Source organism: Eschscholzia californica, unplaced genomic scaffold, assembly GCF_041429995.1.
Source record: "Eschscholzia californica isolate CP2 unplaced genomic scaffold, dmEscCali1.0.p SCAF_4, whole genome shotgun sequence".
Classification (NCBI taxonomy): Eukaryota; Viridiplantae; Streptophyta; class Magnoliopsida; order Ranunculales; family Papaveraceae; genus Eschscholzia; species Eschscholzia californica.
The window spans coordinates 1,851,116-1,869,732 of NW_028238461.1; the positions used below are offsets into that span (position 1 = coordinate 1,851,116).

Below are 18,617 nucleotides of genomic sequence, written 5' to 3' on the forward strand. Positions count from 1 at the left end.
TGATTTCTCATAAGGTGCCGGCATGTTTTTTTTCTTTTGGATGTTGATTCATGATCTCTAGTCTAGCGACCAAAAGAACTTCCATTGACAAAATCCTCTAGATCACCAGCTGGAAATGATTGAATTTGGCTCTGAGAAAAGTGGATTGGGGATGGAGTAGGGTTGGGGTAAGGGGAGTCGTTCATAGCGGGCCCATTGTGACGCCCATAAATTTTGGCACACAAAAATGACCCCCTTTGCGTAGGTAGAACTCTCTGGGACATAATGAAGACAGAAGTGAGAACTCAAGAAGATTGTAGAAACTTGCAGGACACTGGAGAGCACTCTGGAATGTCCAAGATGTCTCGAGAAATGTCTTTAGGAAGTGTATGGAATCTTCCCAACTTCTTACGCATATCTTTGTACTCCGAGAGTTCTTAATAAAGATCAACCCAGCAAGTGAGTGACTTGGAATGTGTGCAAGTCTTGTAATTGTCCAGAGCGAGTGATTAAGTATGCTTGTAAGTTATATGTTTGTTAATCCGCTGCCAAAAGATATATTGGTTTGCCTTAATTAGGGTCCGTGCATAAGGTCCGCGCGAGTAACTTTGGTGCTTGGCGAGTAACTTTTGGAGCATAAGGTCCACGCGAGCTTTCGAGTGATGGTGCCGAATCACTCTTTTGTTCGTGACACCATCCTGTCCATTGGCTGAAGCAGGTCACATAGTGTTCCTAAACAGGCTTTGTCCAGGTGGGCTGGAGGTGCCGCATTACTATGGTAGGCTGTTTCTCCTCCAGTTTGGCTATCGGAAATTTACACACTCATAGTACATATAAAGATCATATAATTAAGCATAGAATTAATCAAAGAGGGTGAGATTTATAAATGTTAGTTCTAAAACAACATTCTATTCTTGATCACTAATGCCCTGAGACAGAAGTAGTTCATCAACAATGAAGGAAATGAAACCAAACTAACATTCCGAACACGAAAGGTAAAAAAAACATAATACGAGAAGTTTTAAGGGAACCGTTCATAATTTACTTCTACTGGGACTAAAAACAATCACAACCTGCGATAAACCCATGTTGGTCTCATGAAGTTATTTGGCGACCCGGTGAAGAAAGCAGTAGAAAAGAGAAAATCATCGAACACATCTTACTTCGGTAACCCAGTTTCTGGGTGCAGAAGAGCTTGATTTTCATCGCTGAAAATTACTGGACCTCTTCCAGGTTTTGTGCAGATAAAATAACTCACGTCACCTGGATATTTCTGGGTTGGGATGTTATCCTTTTCTGGAGGTGGTGGCAAAGCTTCCAAATCTTTCAGTGTGTGAATACCAGCATCGTTAAGTATCGATTTATCTCCGAGCAAGTAGCTGAGGAAATGAATTCACCATTAGTATTGGTACATCATACTAAATGTGCTAAGATTCCAAAAGAAGGGATGAAGAAAAGGGTTGACATTCGATCCAGCAAATAAACTCTGAAATATGACATCCCTACCTAGATAGTTCAGTATCTGAGGATGGGGGAAACTGGAAGAGCAACCTCTTGAGCAAAAGGGTAGCAACTTGTCTATTTTTGGCAATCAGAACTGCATTTGGACCCGCATCGAAAGTGTAAGCCACCTACAAAGTACAGGGAAATTAGTAATCTTCGTGCTAGAGCCCCAATGACAGAACCATAGAAATCAAGCTCTATCTAAGTAGGTAGCGTACTCAACACAGAAAATGATCAAATACTACAAGTTATAGCAGCATGAAAGCAAAACTGTGTATGAGCAGCAGTATTATCTCATAACGGGCAGAGGCGGCCCAAAAAATATTAAGTAGACATGCAACCATCACTTTAGTTAGGAAGCACTCAGAGCTTCATAGCTCCACATGATCGACCAAGAAGATACGTCTCTTGGTTCTGTGAAGAAAAATTCGGGACTAGTCCCCGGTTACTCTCGAGTAGGCTAGTCGATCGGGTGAGTCGGGACTTATGACCTTACTCTTTTTTTTCTCTTCAAATCAACTTCAGAGAACTTCCGGGGTTTTGCTCGGTCCTCTTCTCTCTTCCTCTCCTCTCCAAACACCATTTCAAGTGGATTCAAGGATATTTTCAAGGTCTCTTCCTCTCAAAAATGGGATTGTTTGGACAGGTCCACAGAGAAATTTGCTTGGTCGTGGATATTTTCGAACCACTCAATTGCTTAAATATTACAAACTGATGGCTCAAAAATGCAGGGCACTATCAAATGTTCCAACCAGTGGGGTTTCATCCTCAATCATCTCACAAATACTGCTATAGTGTTACTGTGTCAGCCACAAAAAAGATAGGAGAAATGCTCCTTCTAGAGTAAAAGATTCTAAATCAGGTGTAGAGAAGTCCTACCTGTGGTGTACCTTCAGAGTGGTTCCATTTTTCTATATGACTGATTATCCTGAAATTGGCAGGTAAAATCATGAGTCAAAACCCAGAGGTACAATTACTATTTATCAGTTGCAGAATGTGAAAGCTCGAGGAAACAAAACTTGCCTGTGGGAAGTATCGTTCATATAGAATATAGGAGGAGATGTGTCCAAGCAAGTCGCATGAAACTGATTACTGTCGACACAAGTTAATTTTGCAAATGCGGGGAAATCACGATTTCTAATAGCTTCTTCCATTTGTATTATGCGTTTAGGTACTACTTCCTACAATAATACAAAACAATACTCAGTATAAGTTACAGGTCAAGGTTTGTGTAGGCTCCAGTCTAGTGAACATCTATGAAGTTTTTCTTCAGAGGAAATCCTTATTAAACGGTTTTTTTAAGAAAATAAATAGTATAAGAATTGAAGAGTTTCAAATCTCAGATGTACATAAAAAATACAGACAGCTATCAGAAAAGTTCATAGGGAATCATACATTGGTACCCACCAGCTAGATTAATTAGTACACACATCAAAGTAAGATTTTATTAAATACCTTAGCCCTATGAGGCAGAAGGGGACTTGTCTCAACACTCTCCCGCATTCCTGATGTGCTACTTGTTTCCTTTTGTCGGGAACTTACCTGGTTCAACAAAATCGACGCTTGAGAAGCAAAACAAACAAGCAAATTCCAACATTAACCAGTCTACACAAGATGCATTTGAAATGCAGGAACAGCAAAAGCCGCCAAAACTATCACAGATTAGAAGGATTATAGAGTTGTGATATTGCAGGAACGCAGCATCATCTTATTGTACGACCATGATAACACAAGTAGTATGTAAAACAAAAAGACTAGACTCCAACCAGAGATGTAAAATTGTTGTCGGAGTTTTGTATGAACAAAAAGCTGCTGAATTGGCCTATTTCATGCGTGTACCAATTGAAGTATTTTGAAATGAGAAAACTGAAATAGAGAAGATTGTAGACAGTTGATATTTACTGTTTATACAGTTAGTTGCGGAGATCAAAGTAAAAGAAAAGTACAAGTCATCCTTAAACAAACTACAACTCCATCCTAAATGTTCCAGTCCACATGGAGTAATATGACTGTGACTAATGAAGAAATAATTTGCATTTGGCTGCACGAAGGACAGGTTTTACTTCTTAATTGTTCAACAAGAAAACTGAAACAGGAAATAAGCTGCAAATTGTATAATTAATTCAGTATGAAGCCTTTTCCACCTATTTAACTAGTTTTACTTTTTCTCTCTTTGGAAGTCGTAGTGTGCAATGTCTTAGGCTTTTAGAACACAAAGCAACTTAATCAAAAATCTTAAATAACATCAGAATAGTAATTTGAATTAATGAATGATATATAAATTGAAATTGGTTCGGGTCTTGAATACGAGCCTAAAGGTGCTTGAGATGGACGTGTTAAGAGTTAAGACTAGTATGTGTAGCAGTATTTAACAGAATGGAGCCGTTATTTTAAAATTATTTGTAAATAAATAAATAAACAAAATATATATATGGCCACCGTTTAAAATAGGTAATGTTCATAATACGAAGTACTTTATGTAAAGAAACTGTGGGGGTTCTTTTCTCATTTCAAACATGACGCATACTAGTTGTGGGATGAGAATAATAATATAATGCAATTAATGAAGCCAATAAACTACTCAAAGTATCAACTATTTGAATACCCAACCATCATGTATGATAGATTGCCATACCACTGCAATAATGATAACAAGCTCATCCCAATGTGCTTCCGTTGCAAGTTGGATAGCCATGCTGTCACTTCCATTTGTATCCTTAACAAATACAAGTGCAGAATCAGATTTTTAGGCCCTTTAACAACGAGTAGATGTTATCAAGACAATTTTAACAATAAAAAACCTTACATTTCCCATGGCCCACTTCACAAATCCACCATAAAGACTGCGACAAGCACTGCCTGATCCTTGCCTGCAAAAGTAGAAATCAAGTTCCTGATTGTTAAACACACCGATAATGTTCAGTTGATTATTATGATAATGAGTAGCATACCACATTGCAGCTTCCTATTTGAAAGTTTAAAGATATACATAAGCACGTCTCTAATAGAAAACTAAACTTGTAGGTCACAACATAAGGATGTTATAGTACAGAAATCTTAACACTTGCATGTGTTACATCACAAATAAACCCACAAGTTCACAAGCTGGGGAATATATTAGAGTAAGCATATCAACACTAACATGTCAAAAAATAAATAGCACATGAGGAAGTGTTAGTATGAGTCAACATTAGCAGTTTCGACGAAGGGGCAAGTGCAAAATTGTAAGACTTGCCTTGCAATAGCAGAAAGCTTTCCCTGATCTTCCTTCACGTTCATTAGCTTTGCAAGTGAATACACTACAAAACACCAGTATATTAAGTTTGCTATGATTTACAAAAGAACCGTTCATTACAAATATTATTGAAGTGTCAGTCAAATAAAGTAAAAAGAAACTGAGAGATGGTCAAAGTAAACAAGCCGTCTGCTGCATTACTGAATCCGGATGCTTCCCACATTAAGTCTCCCCTCTTCCATTGATGTAGATGTGGCCAGGGCTAGGAATACTATGTAGAGTAAACTAGACCCTTATACCTACTTTTACGCATACAACTACAAGCAAGTATCAAAAACAATTGAGTGATTGGTACAATTCTTGATCGGTCCCGCTCACCAGGCAGTCAGTCACATTAAAGAGTACGTTATGCTCACGATCAAGCATGTAATCGAACTATACATCTCATGAAACAAAACCCATCTTCGAAAAGCCAAGTTTTCTACTAATATCATCGACACTCAACAGAGGATCTGACAATCTGTATTTCCCAAATAAGATCATAGGATTTGCAAAGGAAAGTCGCTATGCTTGTTTTGAGAAAGACCGCTTAACTTCACTACCTAACAAACTAGGGATATGAAGGAAAATTTCGACTGCATGAAACTCATAGATAACTAGATACAATCAGGCAATTTACCTAAATTAACAACCACAACCAAATCTATGAGAGATATACCTAGACAAGCAAATCCGGCAGCGGAAGAAGCCAATCCAGCAGCAGTAGGAAAGTTATTGTATGAAGCAATGTGTACATGAAACTTTTCCCAATCTTCTTTCTTAATCATAATCCCTCTCTTCTCGTCCTCAAAATCACTACCGTAGCTACGGATTTGCCTCAAACAGCTCTGGTATCTACCTCCAGCTAAGGAAATCTCCTATACTAAAACAAAAAACATAATATAAAATTACAGAGCATCAAAGCTCCGGTGATCTGAAACTGAAAAAATCATACTATTAAGAAACAAGAAAATGTACCTTTCCGTTGAGCCACATCCGATCGCTCTCAAATTTAGGACTAACTGCTACAGTAGTCGTGGTGCATAAATGATCTGGATCTAGAGTTACGCTAATGCTATCATTAATAGGAAGAATCAAGGTTTCATCTCTTTTTCCCCAATATTTTATGACTGCAATATTTGTTGGAGATTGAGCAGTCACCATTAATATCCAATTCTTATCTGATGATTCACTTGCCATTTCTATTTCTTCCTTACAAGAGATTAACACGCAAAGAAATGTATTGATAATTCAAAGAATTTCTATGATCATAAACAGGCGAGATTTGCGTGAAATTTGCAGAAGAAGAATGAGAAAAGCTTGATCGAGATTTTCAGATTTGGGTCGAAAAAAGAATTCGTTTGAACTGCTTTTCCAGCGAGGAGAAATGGTTTGCCAACTAGAAACTACTACTTATTAAGTTTGTAAGAAGATACTATAGGCACCAAGTTTTTTTAATTAAGCCCAATAATGTGTTTGCATATAACAATAATCGCGTGTGCATAAATGTTGGCAAAGGCACCCCTTTATTGTTTTATGAGCAACTCTTATAGCCAATTTCTTAGGAGATTTACGCGTAAAAAGAGCGCCTTTAGTAATAATGGTGGCGTCTATGGAACTTTCGTTTAATTGTCTTCTAAATTCGTTTATGTTTTAAAATAAGTTGTCTAGTGCAATTTGTGTTTAAACATTATGTATTTCTTTTAGCCAAAAGAGAAAAACTAGGATTATGTCTACCAACAAAGTGAAATCTCAACTATATACTTTATATCTAAATCAAATTGTAAATTGAGATAAATCTTTATTTGGAGAGAAGAAGATAGAAGGTGTTATTGTACAAGACAATGTTGAACTCTAACTGACTCCCTTGGTAAGCAAAACAACCACACAATAAACTCATTCACACTCATTTGTTGTACAAACACTCAGAAATATCATGTTTGTTTTAATAACATGTCGAAGGCAAATTTCAAACTTGTAACCTCTGCTATCATCTAATATTCCTCCAACTAACCTAAATACGGGTCTCTACGGATCCTTATCTTATTCTCTTCTATATAACATTTCTATATAAAGTTGAGTTTCGGGCGGACCCTAGTGTCTGTGGGAGTCCGGCGTTGTTGCACCGTCGCGCCTTTTCGGACATTCTCTTTCCCCAAGGAGTTTTCTTTTTAACAACCCCAAGGAGTTTTTTGAACTCATTGTCAGAGTGATTCCTCCTTTGATCACTCATGTATTTCAACATAAAAGAGCTCCAAGTGAGAAGTTTAAAGGACGCCCCTTATATAAATGTTTAAAGGCACCTCCCCTCTTCAGAAACTCTCTCAAATGAAAGCCCTTTAAAACTGCCCAATGGAAGGAATTAGCAACCAAAATACTACTACAACTAGTCCTCGAATAACGCAAAAGGGCGAATCGGTAAATTAGGAAACCGCACGGGCAAGGGAAGTGATAGCTTGGATCCAACGATTAGAAAAGGACACGTATTGACGGCAGGAAGTTCACAGGAGTAGTCTCGCGAAGACACGCGTCGTAAACGTGTCGACACAGGTGCTCGAGTCTGTTTTCTTTAGGTTGCGGACTTCAAATCTTTTATCCAATCTAATATAATTTGACCCTAAAGTAGGGACCACCACGTAAACCAAGATGGGTGATAATGACTGTAAGAGAAAAAGAGACTGAAAACTATGGAATCTCTCTCTCTCTTGTATAAAAGGATGAGATTAATTTTTCGGTAGTTGGTCAAGCAAAGTGAGCTCTCTCTCTCTCTCTCTCTCTCTATAGAATTTAGGTTTCTTTCTTGAAATAGTTCTTCAACAATAGCTAAATCATCATCATCATCATTGTCTTAATCACTAACAAGGAGATTAATAAAACGCATTCGAGTTTGAATCGTTGTAGAAGTGAAGAAATTAGGTTTTCTACATTGAGAGAAAGCCGTGTCTCACGAATGAGTGGAAAGATCAAAATGAGACCCTAACAAAGAAGATCAAATTAACAGGTATATTTCTTTATAATTGTAATTAGCATTTCATAATGATTCATTTATTCAAATTCACACACTTTGAGTTTAGACTGTTTAGTTAGAGAGAGAGTAGAAAAAATTTTGACCAGTAAAAGTTTCTTTTCTTCTTCCATATATGTGATATAGAAGCAGCAGTACTAGTTATAGTTTCTGGCTTATTTTTCAGCTGAGGTGATTTTGAATTTTTAGTTCGAACAATTACGAAATTGCCATTGGGATATTTGAAATTAGACGAAAGAGGAAAGTATTACTGTTTTCTGTGCCCACAACTTATTCTATTTCTGGTAATAAAGACTATGATATTATTTTTGATATCACTCCTTTTCGTACAAAAGCGACCTGTCAAAGCTATCGGGGCTTTTTTATTAGGTCTATTTTTTTTATTCTTAAATAACGCTCCCTATTATTATTGATACCACATCCCTATCCATAAGAAAACTTTTCGTTGTCTACCGTCTTTTGTTGTAGTGTTTGGACATCTCCGTCTTTTGTTGTAGTGGTTGGACATCTCCCTTAAGTCAGGTCGTGGGATCAGATCTCAGTGGAAGCAGTTGGTCATTTGCTCCATGTAATTTAGACAAGAAATATAGTAAATAATGTAATAATTTTGTTAGGGTTTAGGTTTCTTTTATGTTGTCGGGTTTTAGGTCTCTTTCATGTTGTCGGTTTTAGGTTATTGAATTAAAATTAAACTAGGCGGTTATCGTGCATCTTCATGATGCATCAATGTCTTGTAACGCATCAATGTCTTGTAACGACTAACGTACATCGTAGTCGATTTCTCAAAAAAAACCTTTTCATTACCCGTCGTGGTGGTGGTGCCTTAGTGGTTCACAAAGGGTTGTGTCGTGAATTGCTATAGCAAGGGATTATTATACCCAGTTCAATAAAAAAAAAGGATTATTATACCCTATATAGAAGGTCCTACCCTTCTAATATATGTAATCGATTATGTTCACAATCCAAAAAAATATGTTATATGGCCTACAGACAGTTGGATCTTTGTGATTTGGGTGTACACGGACAAACAATTTTGTATGATGTAGAGATAAAAAAGTATCTTTAGGTCATACATGTAACTTTCTGCGTATGTTGCATACTATGTTAATATGATATATCGTGGTCATGTAACGTTTCAGACTACACAGCCATAGAATCATTGAGATATGTTTTTTTTGTTGCAAAATCATTGAGATATGTTGGTAGCAGGGGAGTGGTTAGACTTGTTGATCCCTCGATCCCTAACAAGCACCATAATAGGACCCATTTATAGACTACATCGAGAATTATGGACGCGTGTAGGGTAAAAGAAAAATACTTATTGCCACCCCATCTAGGTAGTAATTGACCTTTTTTGATTGTCGGGATCTTTGGGATCTTCTAAATTTGGATCAGCTCATTCAAAACCACTCAATCCAAATACGTTACTGAAAGGAGTCGAACATCATTAATCAAACATAAACATCCTAATTTTGTCATACAGATATAACCAAATCAAACAATTAAACATCTTAAATTAGTCTGGAGTCAACTCATTGAGTTAATTAGATTACGAGAAGGATATTAAGATCTATAATAGTAAAACAAATCATCACTACCTTAGTTTTTTTGCTTCTTATAAAAAAGATCCATCACAGGAGGGACCCCCTTGGCCCCTTGTTTGGTGTGTGATTTTTTTTTCTCAAATTTGCTCAAGTAATGCAATTGTCATCTGGAGTTATAAAGGAAATGTCATTTCATGAATGTTGAATTTGACCCCACAAACTTCATTCTTAAAAAATTAGGGCTTTCGTCAATCTGAACTTTGTCTCTCCTTCTGCATGTCTGCCTTGTGTTTCTTGAATTGCATGTAATTATCACTTTAAACTTTTTAATAAATGAGAATCCCTACTTTCTCTGCTCAATATTTACCATTTCTTTGTTTACTCCGCACCCAAAACTTTTTCTTTAGTGGAGTCCTGACAATCTTTCTCTATTTCTCTGTTTCATTTTGCAGAGCCTGTGAATCACTCAACTAATCACCATCCCTCTTCTCTCTCTCTCTCTAGTCATACCCATCTTCCCCAGAGCCTGAAATTTCTTGAAGCTATGGTTTCTCACCGGGAATCAGAGAACCTTACCCATGGAGAAGTTGATTCAGCCCCGTCAGGATCATTACAACATCAAGATGAAAACCCAAAAACAATTCATACATTATCTTCACTAGGAAGACAATCTTCCATCTATTCCTTAACCCTAGATGAATTTCAACATACCCTTTGTGAAAATGGGAAGAATTTTGGGTCAATGAACATGGATGAATTCCTTTCTAATATTTGGACTGCTGAAGAAAATCAAGTTGTTCAATCTTCAAATGGTAATAATAATAATGAACCATCATCAACTTTACTACCTTCAAATCAAAATGAACCGACAATCAAAACCCATCATCTGAAATCTCACCCAAGTTTACCCCGCCAAGGATCTATTACTCTTCCTGCTCCTCTCTGCCGGAAAACAGTTGAAGAAGTTTGGTCTGAAATTCACAGAGACCAACAACAGAGAGGTAACAATGTCGGAAATCCGGTAACTACAGATCGCCAGCCAACTTTTGGAGAGATGACACTAGAGGATTTCTTAGTAAGAGCTGGGGTAGTTAGAGAAGCAATTGGGTCTAGTTCTCAAAACCAGTCACAGCCATCAGCCCTTCCACATGCGGCTATAGCAACACCATCCCCTGGACCACCCCAGTATGGGGTATACCCAGGCAATAATGCCGGAGTAAATTCAGCTTATGGAATAGCACCTGTTATGAGTCTTGGATTTCCTGACCATCACCAGAGTGCCGGAAATGGTGTACCGGCGTATCAAGGGTACCCGCATGCGGGTGCGGTAGTGGGAGAACCGCCCAATTATGCAGGGAAAAGAAATGGAGGATATCCTCCAGGTGGTGGTGGTGGGGTATCTTTTGGTGGGAGAGTAGGGAATGGTGGTGGGTATGTGGCATCGGCACAGATGGGATCACCGCCGAGTCCAGGATCATCAGACGGAATGGGTGGTGGGAATCAAGTGGATAATACAGGAAACCAGTATGGGATAGAAATGGGAGGAATGAGAGGAAGAAAAAGGATAATTGATGGTCCAGTAGAGAAGGTAGTGGAGAGGAGGCAGAGAAGAATGATCAAGAACAGAGAATCTGCAGCTAGGTCTCGTGCTAGAAAACAGGTAACATTCTTTCTTACACTTGGTTTACATGATCCATAGTATCATAGAATGGACTGTTTCTTTCCCATCCCCATTTGTCTGAAAAATTCAAAAGAACAAAAAAATAAGTAAAACGAATTGATTCCATTGCCGGGATTTGAACCCGGGTCGCCTGGGTGAAAGCCAGGTATCCTAACCGGGCTGGACTACAATGGATTGATAAAGATTTGCTCCTCTTACAGTACTTAGACAAACAACTCACTCCTGGTAGGCATGTGAAATGTGAGACCTAGAAAATGCATAATTCATTACACCTCCATACCTGTAGAAAGCACACTGCTGAGAATGCAATTTTTTTGCCCTAATCTGCCTGGGTTGATTCGCAAAATGGAATCTCGATTGCTATAGGCTTTCTCGTTCTATGTGAATTTCGTAAGAAGATTTTAATGTATTGATTCGGAAATTAACCTTGTGATCCTCTGTTGTTGTTAATAGGTGTATACTGTACTTGTTACATGTTAATTAACTTTGTGATCCTTTGTTATTGTAAATAGGCGTATACTGTGGAGCTAGAGGCAGAGCTAAATCAACTGAAAGAAGAGAATGCTCGCCTCAAGCGATCGCTGGTGAGTATGTATAAAGCAATTTGTGCAGCTTTTACTTCTCTAGTAGTGTGTTTTTCATATCTTCTTGGTCCTCTAATAAAATGTTATTATCCCAAACAGGCTGAAGCTATGAAGAAAAGGCGGCAAGAGGTACTTACTATAACCTAGACCATTGTATGTAGATTCATATAGTTAAAAGTCGCAGGTGGTATTCGTTTCTGACACTTGTGCCACGAATAGTACCCAAAATCAACCCACATGAGAAATTCAGGGAAATTCACTAGCGGGACAAAACAAATATTCTAGAAAATGACTTCGTTAATTCAGAAATAAGCTTGTGTATTTTTGCAGATGGAAGAGGAAATGAAACAGAAGGCGCCATCGAAAGCAGATAAAACCATAGATAAGCTGAGGATGCTGCGAAGGACTTCCAGCTCTTGAAAAATGTCTGCAACTGGTGCACACCCTTGGCTATTTGAGATTTCAGAACTCTCATCTTTTTAGCATATGCTCTTCTATATCTATACATATATGAATCCTCTAGTTTAAGTAGGTTTATTTCATTTGCTCTTTTATCGTATTTATACTTCTCTGAGTATGTTAGATATCAGAGTTTACAAGAGAAGTAATAACAGAAGTTCTCGTTGCCATGTGGTATCATGTAATTATTGTTCCTTCACTCCTTTAATATATTTGTGTTCGAATAGTGTTTGTTTTTGTTCAAGTCATAAGACATCCAAGTCTGTGTCTGTACTGATTTGAGTTGGATTTCGAATGATTGTTTTAAGGGATAACTGGACACACACCCAACTACTTAGGGGTATTAGGCCCCAAACCTTATTCTTGGTTTTTCCGTTGTTTTTTCTCCCTCTCTGTTGTGGAGCATCAAGTACTGTGTTTCTCTAGCGCCCTGTTCCTTGCATATGCAATTTGTTTGTTCATATGCAATACGATTGTTCATAAGCAACCATCAATTCCACTATCATTATCTAAAGAAAGTTATAAGACCATTATTTGCGTGGTTCGGCTGAGCCTACGAAGAGCTCGTATATTTCATTCAAGAAATCTTTGGGGTGATTATGAAGCTCAATATAAAAAATTAATTTAGGGATAGTATATTGTCTAAATTGGCCTCGCATCATAGCTGAACTCATTTACTGAACACTGAAATCAAATGCTGTAAACAGATAATGTGACAGGAAATTGATCTTTCGCCTTGCCCGGCCCTCCCTCCACAAACTTACTAATCCCGATTTCTTGTTTCATGGAAAGAATAACAGATTCAGTCAATTTGATCATGGCGTGGGTTGTAATAAATAATAGAGACACACAAACTTATATTCCCTTATCCGAAAAGAACCAAGAAAGGGGACTCAAAAATTTGGGTCACGGCAAAGAGAACAAACAACTGGTGCCACTTCCGCCAACTCGCTATTAGTCTCAAGTGGCTGTTTTGCCACTTCCGCCGACACGCTATTAGACCTAAGTGGGGGTTCGATGCTGAAACATTATTTTCTTCAGACTCGATGTTTTCCATGAACTTGAATTGTGCAGCTTTCATCTTTTCCTGCATGTTGAACCAAATAGCTTAGGTGATAAGCAAGTGATCTGAAGTAGAACATGCACTTCCAAACCTATAGGTTCTTTTCATGAAGTCATTTTCTAGACAAAATTTTGGGACATGGGGAAGAAGGTGCTGATCAAGTTATACTGTCAAACGAAAAATCCATCAGATCATACCCCTAATTCATTGACATTGATAAGCATTTTTCCCTATATCCTTGTAAGCTAAAATAAAATATAGAGACGGCCTAACCATTAAAACTGCTTGTCTCTCCCTAGCCTTCGATTTACGCTCGTCCAAACTAGAGATTGAATCTGGTGTTGTTGAATCTTTGTAGTTCACACATAGACTCAACATTAAGCTCGGCAAACTTTTTCAATAAATTGACGATCGAAGAAGAAAGGTTACGGTGCTTAGCTTCAAAAGTGTCTTTCTTGTGGATCTTCAAAAGTCTTCCTGCTCGAAGTAAACATGTTCAAAGTAAAAAAGTACGGACTGTCACATAAACACCAATAATAAATAGTAGAACATAGAGAAGTTTCCCTGCTTGGAGTAAACGCGTTTAAAGTAAAAAAAATTGGACTTAGCACGGGACATCATTCGCAACTTAACATAGCTACATGTTCTTCCTCCACATTCCAGCACGTACCTGAGCACAAAACACCCTTATCTGTAGGGGATGGCATCCTCTTAGAACATGCCCAAAAAAGTCATTGTAGACTTGTAGTGTCTAGATCCCCGTTCTTCCTCAACATTCGCAACTTAACATAACTACATCCTCGTTCTCCCCATAACATTTTCTCAATGCTTTTAGTAAAAGCAAGTGATGATATGGAGTGAGAACAGATATATCCTGTGAACTAACATAAAAACTATATCTGACGCGTTCCGTTTCCACAGTATTTTTGCGCATTACTGTCACGTTAAGGATCATTCATACCACTTGTTCCAACCGTGGTATAGTCCATATTACAACTCATACCAAAACCAGCATTAAAAGGGTCAGGAACCACACCTACAATGATTTTCCCTTGAACTTCCAAGTCTACCTCCTAGTTGGAGAGGACTGATGTCCCTTTGAGATACTCTTAGCCATCTGCCCTTTTCTATCGTAGGCGATGTTTTCTTCAAAGATAAGAAATTCCCGGTAAGTAATGTTTTGGATTAGTTGAGCCCTCCGTCTCAGAGGAACTAGATCATCAAAGAACTCTTACCGACAATGTGAAAACCACAAAAATCTGGAAAAGGAAGAACAACCCGATAAACTTTAAAGATTATTATGTAGAAAGATCTAATGCAAAAAATGGAAGTTTTGTATCTCTAGAACAAGACAAAGTCGACTTCATATTCGAACTTCAATGCTAAATTTCAGCTTCTCCAAGTTCCTCCTTTGCATGTCTAAACTCAGCAGTTGCTTCAAAGTGAATAAGCAACCACCGAATCCTGAAAATAGGACTTGTCTGGCATATTTGTGGCCTGTGACTCTCATACCACTGTCAACATTCACATATCACAAGCACCTACTATGTATTCAGAAACAGATTAGAAAAGAGAGTACATTTTATATTTATCAAGCAGCAGGTAATAGATTCTCATACATCGTAGTTAGAGCAAACAAAGTACCCAAAAAGAACAAAAGCGAAGCAAATAAGAATCCAATCGAACCAGCATAGTTATTACAGAAGCCATAATTGAAACCCATATCACCTCTGAAACATAAACTTTACACTTTCATGGGAGTACTTTCTGGCAGTACTTAGGATACAATGCTTATTCTTCACAACGTTGTCAATGTTTCCTACTGTTCTTCCCAGAGTGTCTTTTTCGCCGGGCCACCCGTGAACCATCATTGGACTCGCTAGCATCAGAGACAAATGGTGATGAAGCCCTCTTACTTCTACGCTTATGGCGCTTAGTAGATTCTTCAGACACATCAGAATCATCGCTGGAATCACGGTGGCTTCTCCTCCTTTTCTCCTTCCTACTCTTCCTACGACGGTTTCGTCTATCCTCATCATCCTCATCTGAAGACTCGTGTCTCTTCTTCTTCTCCCTCCTCTTCCTACCACTTTCATCATCATCATCTGAAGCACTGTTGCTTCTCCTCCCACTTCTTCTTTTCTTTGACCTACCTCTCTTCCTCTTTTCTTTGGATTTGGATTCAGAGTCAGACCCATCCTCGTCCAAACTGTCTTTTCTCTTATGAGCCGAAGACCTCATTTTGCTAACACCCTTTTTCCCATTTCGAGCAGCGATTAACCTCTCCATCTCTGAGTCAACATCAGAATCTGAACTCTCGCTCTCTTCAGAACTCTCCTCAGAGCTTTCCAATCCAGCCTTACTCCCACCATTTCCCGTGAGCTTATCCAACCCAGAAGCAATGGAAGCCTGAAGAGCCGCTGCGTCTTTCTCTTTGTTTTCTTCTTTCAGACTAAGAAAGTTCCGGCACTGAAAAGTAAGATGACCAACACGACCACATTTCTTGCAAGCACCACGACATTCATCAGCATTTGAGCCAGTGATACGGGCTAGGGCAAGAAGACCTTGAAAACTAGCGTAAGCATTCTCGGGATCGGGCTCAGAGTTGGACGATTTAGGCTGGGATGATTGTTTTGTTTCATCTTTGTTTGGTGCGTAAGGATCGTATCCAATTGCACTTTGCCATATACCATGAGTCTGAAGCGCTGCGCTACTATGAACCCTATTGTTCGCAGGCATGCGAACCCTACCCGCTGTTGCCGGCATTATGAGATTTTTAAAATCTGAATCTGTAAAACACAGTGAATTTTAGGGTCAGAAATTAGGGCTTTTATTCCTATCAGTAGAAACTGTTCACCTAGAAACTAAAAGACACCCTATTTTCACGAATAACGTGACATAACAACGAAACCTGAAGGTGTGTGAAGACAATAAATAAAAACCCTAAAAAAATCACAAAAGTAAAGGGAAAAAATAAAATTAATGAACCCTCAAACCAGTCCAAAGTAATCAACATGAATTATATATAAAACAATAAGAAAAATTATGAGGTTTTTAACAATCAACAACTCCACGAGACAATCAATGAACCCTAGAAATCAGGCAAAATATATGTAGTTCAAGATAATTGTAGAAAAGGGCATTTTTTTTATCGATAAAGAAAGTGGGTAAACCCTAGAAAGTGAATTAGGTTTAATAAGAACTGGGTTCTGCTGAAATTCGGATCAAAGTAAAGGAAAGAAATTGCATACCTGATGAACCAGTGAGAGAGGGAGCTTATCTAAAAGAAAGGAAGTTGAGGATCTAGAGAACTCAAGATTCGATATTACTGCAACCAACCAATCCAAAAATCCCCTCTTTCCCCTTCTCTCTTCTTCGTTTCTCTCTCTCTCTCCTTGGTTTTTTTTATATATTGCCTAATTTAAACTTGAGATATTTTGACATTGCCCCCTCTGTTATATCAATATTAGGACCACACACCGTTTTGTAAAACTTTTAATTTACACTGACACGTGGACACAAAAGACGTCAATTCCCATGTAAGTTTCAAGTGTGCGAATTTCACATGTGACGCAAGGACAAAAATGCCCTCAGTGAAATTTCAATTTCAACGCAAGGGCATCTTTTTCTTTGTTCGCCATTAAAATCACCTCCATCACTACAACCACCTTCATCCATCGGACGCTCCATTTTCGTCACACACCACTACCTTCATCGACCACTATTGTGCCCACCCCACTTTCACCCGTCACTACCTCCGTCATTTTCGTCATCGTCATTTTTCTGGAGTGTTTATGAGAAAAATGTATTGAAAGTGTATCTTGTATTCTTGTTAAAAAGATAGATGAAAAATTATTTCCAAACATATACTAAGTCTTATTGAAATGTTAACATTTAATTAAAAGAAATTTATAAAATTTAAAATTGAAAGAGAAAATTAAAGAACTAGTTAAACAGATAGGTAGTCTAGTCTTTCTAAAGAGTTAACCTGAATATTATAAAATTTTGTTTGTGTTTTTATTTACGGGGGATGTGTTTTAAGTCCAAAATCGCATGATCAATGAGTCTAGAGACCAAAGATAATCTGAAATAGAAAATAAATCCACTCAAAGTAAATTACATGTCTATCCTCTCATTCTCTTTTACTGCCTAACCTATCCTAAGTTAAAAAAAATAACCTAAAATAATATATACCATAATATTTAGAGATTCATTAAATGATTTCCTCAAAAATAAACTTTCCTTCCGGAAAAATAGTTGCCTTTACCGTTTAGCAGAATACTTTCTTTTATATTTCTATTAGAATTGGACAAAAGCAAACCGAAGAGAGAGAGAGAGCATCGTCACTTTCTAATATATGAACTAGGTTTTGATTTCATTCATCATCGACGCCCAAATTAAACCGAGTGAAAAAGGTGAAAGCATCGAGTGGGAGAGAGAGAGAATCGATTGATGGTTTCATTCATCATCTACAGTAGTGAAGAGTAAGAAAAAACAAACGTTACAATAAAATGTTAAAAATGCGGTTAGACTCGATAAGATTCTACCAGCATAAAATTTTATTAGAATCAACCTATTGTAACAAATTCATATCAGATGGTAACAGAATCAAGAAAATGCTAGTAAAATACTGAAAATGTAACAAAAACAATTTCACATAATATATTTTAATTACTAAAAAGTATTTGTTAACCTATTGTAACAAATTCATAAGATGCTAGCATAATATTCTTGCTTTTTAAACTACTGTATTCAAATTTATTCAACCGATGCTAATATAATGTAAAAGTTGCTATTAGAATTAATAAGATGCTAGCTAAATAGTATTTGCTTTTTAAACTACTTTATCAAATTCATTCATCAAATGTTAGTAGAATGTAAAATATGCTAGTAGAATCAGTAAGATGCTAGCAAAATAGTTTGCTTTTTAACCTCACAAAAGAATTTGTAGATGTTTAATTGGATCGAGGTAGAGATAAAAAGCAAATCACAAATTCATACTTTCTTGAAGTTCAAAGAACATAGAGTTACAAAGAGAGAAAATCGTTTTTGGGAGAGAGCATCTCGTTTTAGGTAAATATTGATTCAATTGGTAGGTTAATTTAGACAAATATCAGTTTTGGAAATAATATATTTTCTTAAATTCAAAGAACATATAGTTACAGAAAGAGAAACTCGTGTTTGGGAGAGAGAGAACTAGATTTAGGTAAATATCCATTGATTTGGTAGGTTATTTTAGAAAAATATAAGTTTTGGAAATAAAGATTAACATTAAATATCCACCATAAATATTCTTTCATAAAATTACTAAAAAGTATTTGTTTACCTATTGTAACAAATTTATAAGATGCTAGCAAAATATTCTTGCTTTTTAAACTACTGTATTCAAATTTATTCAACCGATGCTAATAGAATGTAAAAATTAATATTAGAATCAATAAGATGCTAGCTAAATAGTATTTGCTTTTTAAACTACTTTGTCCGATGCATTCATCAGATGCTAGT

The 18,617-nt window shown here is 37.3% G+C and overlaps 3 protein-coding genes and 1 non-coding gene across 6 annotated transcripts; 1 reads left to right on the forward strand and 3 right to left on the reverse strand.

The window, feature by feature from the left end:
* Positions 1 to 839: 839 nt before the first annotated feature.
* On the reverse strand, positions 840 to 6,614 carry LOC147541392 (diphosphomevalonate decarboxylase 1-like). The gene is made up of 10 exons (XM_086633743.1): positions 5,735 to 6,614; positions 5,436 to 5,634; positions 4,718 to 4,781; positions 4,289 to 4,352; positions 4,118 to 4,198; positions 2,938 to 3,024; positions 2,506 to 2,663; positions 2,362 to 2,410; positions 1,486 to 1,610; positions 840 to 1,358 (listed from the first exon to the last, which is right to left on the reverse strand). The coding sequence occupies exons 1-10, from the start codon at positions 5,954 to 5,956 to the stop codon at positions 1,139 to 1,141; spliced, it is 1,269 nt and encodes a 422-aa protein (XP_086489869.1). The 5' UTR covers positions 5,957 to 6,614; the 3' UTR covers positions 840 to 1,138.
* Positions 6,615 to 7,414: 800 nt separating this feature from the next.
* On the forward strand, positions 7,415 to 12,275 carry LOC147541393 (protein ABSCISIC ACID-INSENSITIVE 5-like). Of its 3 annotated transcripts, XM_086673775.1 has the most exons (6): positions 7,497 to 7,757; positions 8,279 to 8,335; positions 9,778 to 10,985; positions 11,519 to 11,590; positions 11,690 to 11,719; positions 11,921 to 12,275. In XM_086673775.1, the coding sequence occupies exons 3-6, from the start codon at positions 9,870 to 9,872 to the stop codon at positions 12,008 to 12,010; spliced, it is 1,308 nt and encodes a 435-aa protein (XP_086529901.1). In that variant the 5' UTR covers positions 7,497 to 7,757; positions 8,279 to 8,335; positions 9,778 to 9,869; the 3' UTR covers positions 12,011 to 12,275. The 3 variants fall into 3 exon arrangements, with proteins under 3 accessions (XP_086529899.1, XP_086529901.1, XP_086529900.1); XM_086673773.1 differs by lacking the exon at positions 8,279 to 8,335 and having other exon boundaries at positions 7,415 to 7,757; XM_086673774.1 differs by lacking the exons at positions 7,497 to 7,757; positions 8,279 to 8,335 and adding an exon at positions 9,506 to 9,630.
* Positions 11,107 to 11,180, reverse strand: TRNAE-UUC (transfer RNA glutamic acid (anticodon UUC)). The gene has a single exon. It is a non-coding gene; the product is annotated as a tRNA-Glu (tRNA).
* A 2,400-nt stretch (positions 12,276 to 14,675) lies between the features above and the next one.
* LOC147541395 (CAX-interacting protein 4-like) lies at positions 14,676 to 16,571 on the reverse strand. Its single transcript, XM_086673776.1, has 2 exons — positions 16,364 to 16,571; positions 14,676 to 15,901 (listed from the first exon to the last, which is right to left on the reverse strand). Exon 2 carries the CDS (start codon positions 15,876 to 15,878, stop codon positions 14,922 to 14,924), a length of 957 nt encoding a protein of 318 aa, XP_086529902.1. The 5' UTR covers positions 15,879 to 15,901; positions 16,364 to 16,571; the 3' UTR covers positions 14,676 to 14,921.
* Positions 16,572 to 18,617: the final 2,046 nt, after the last annotated feature.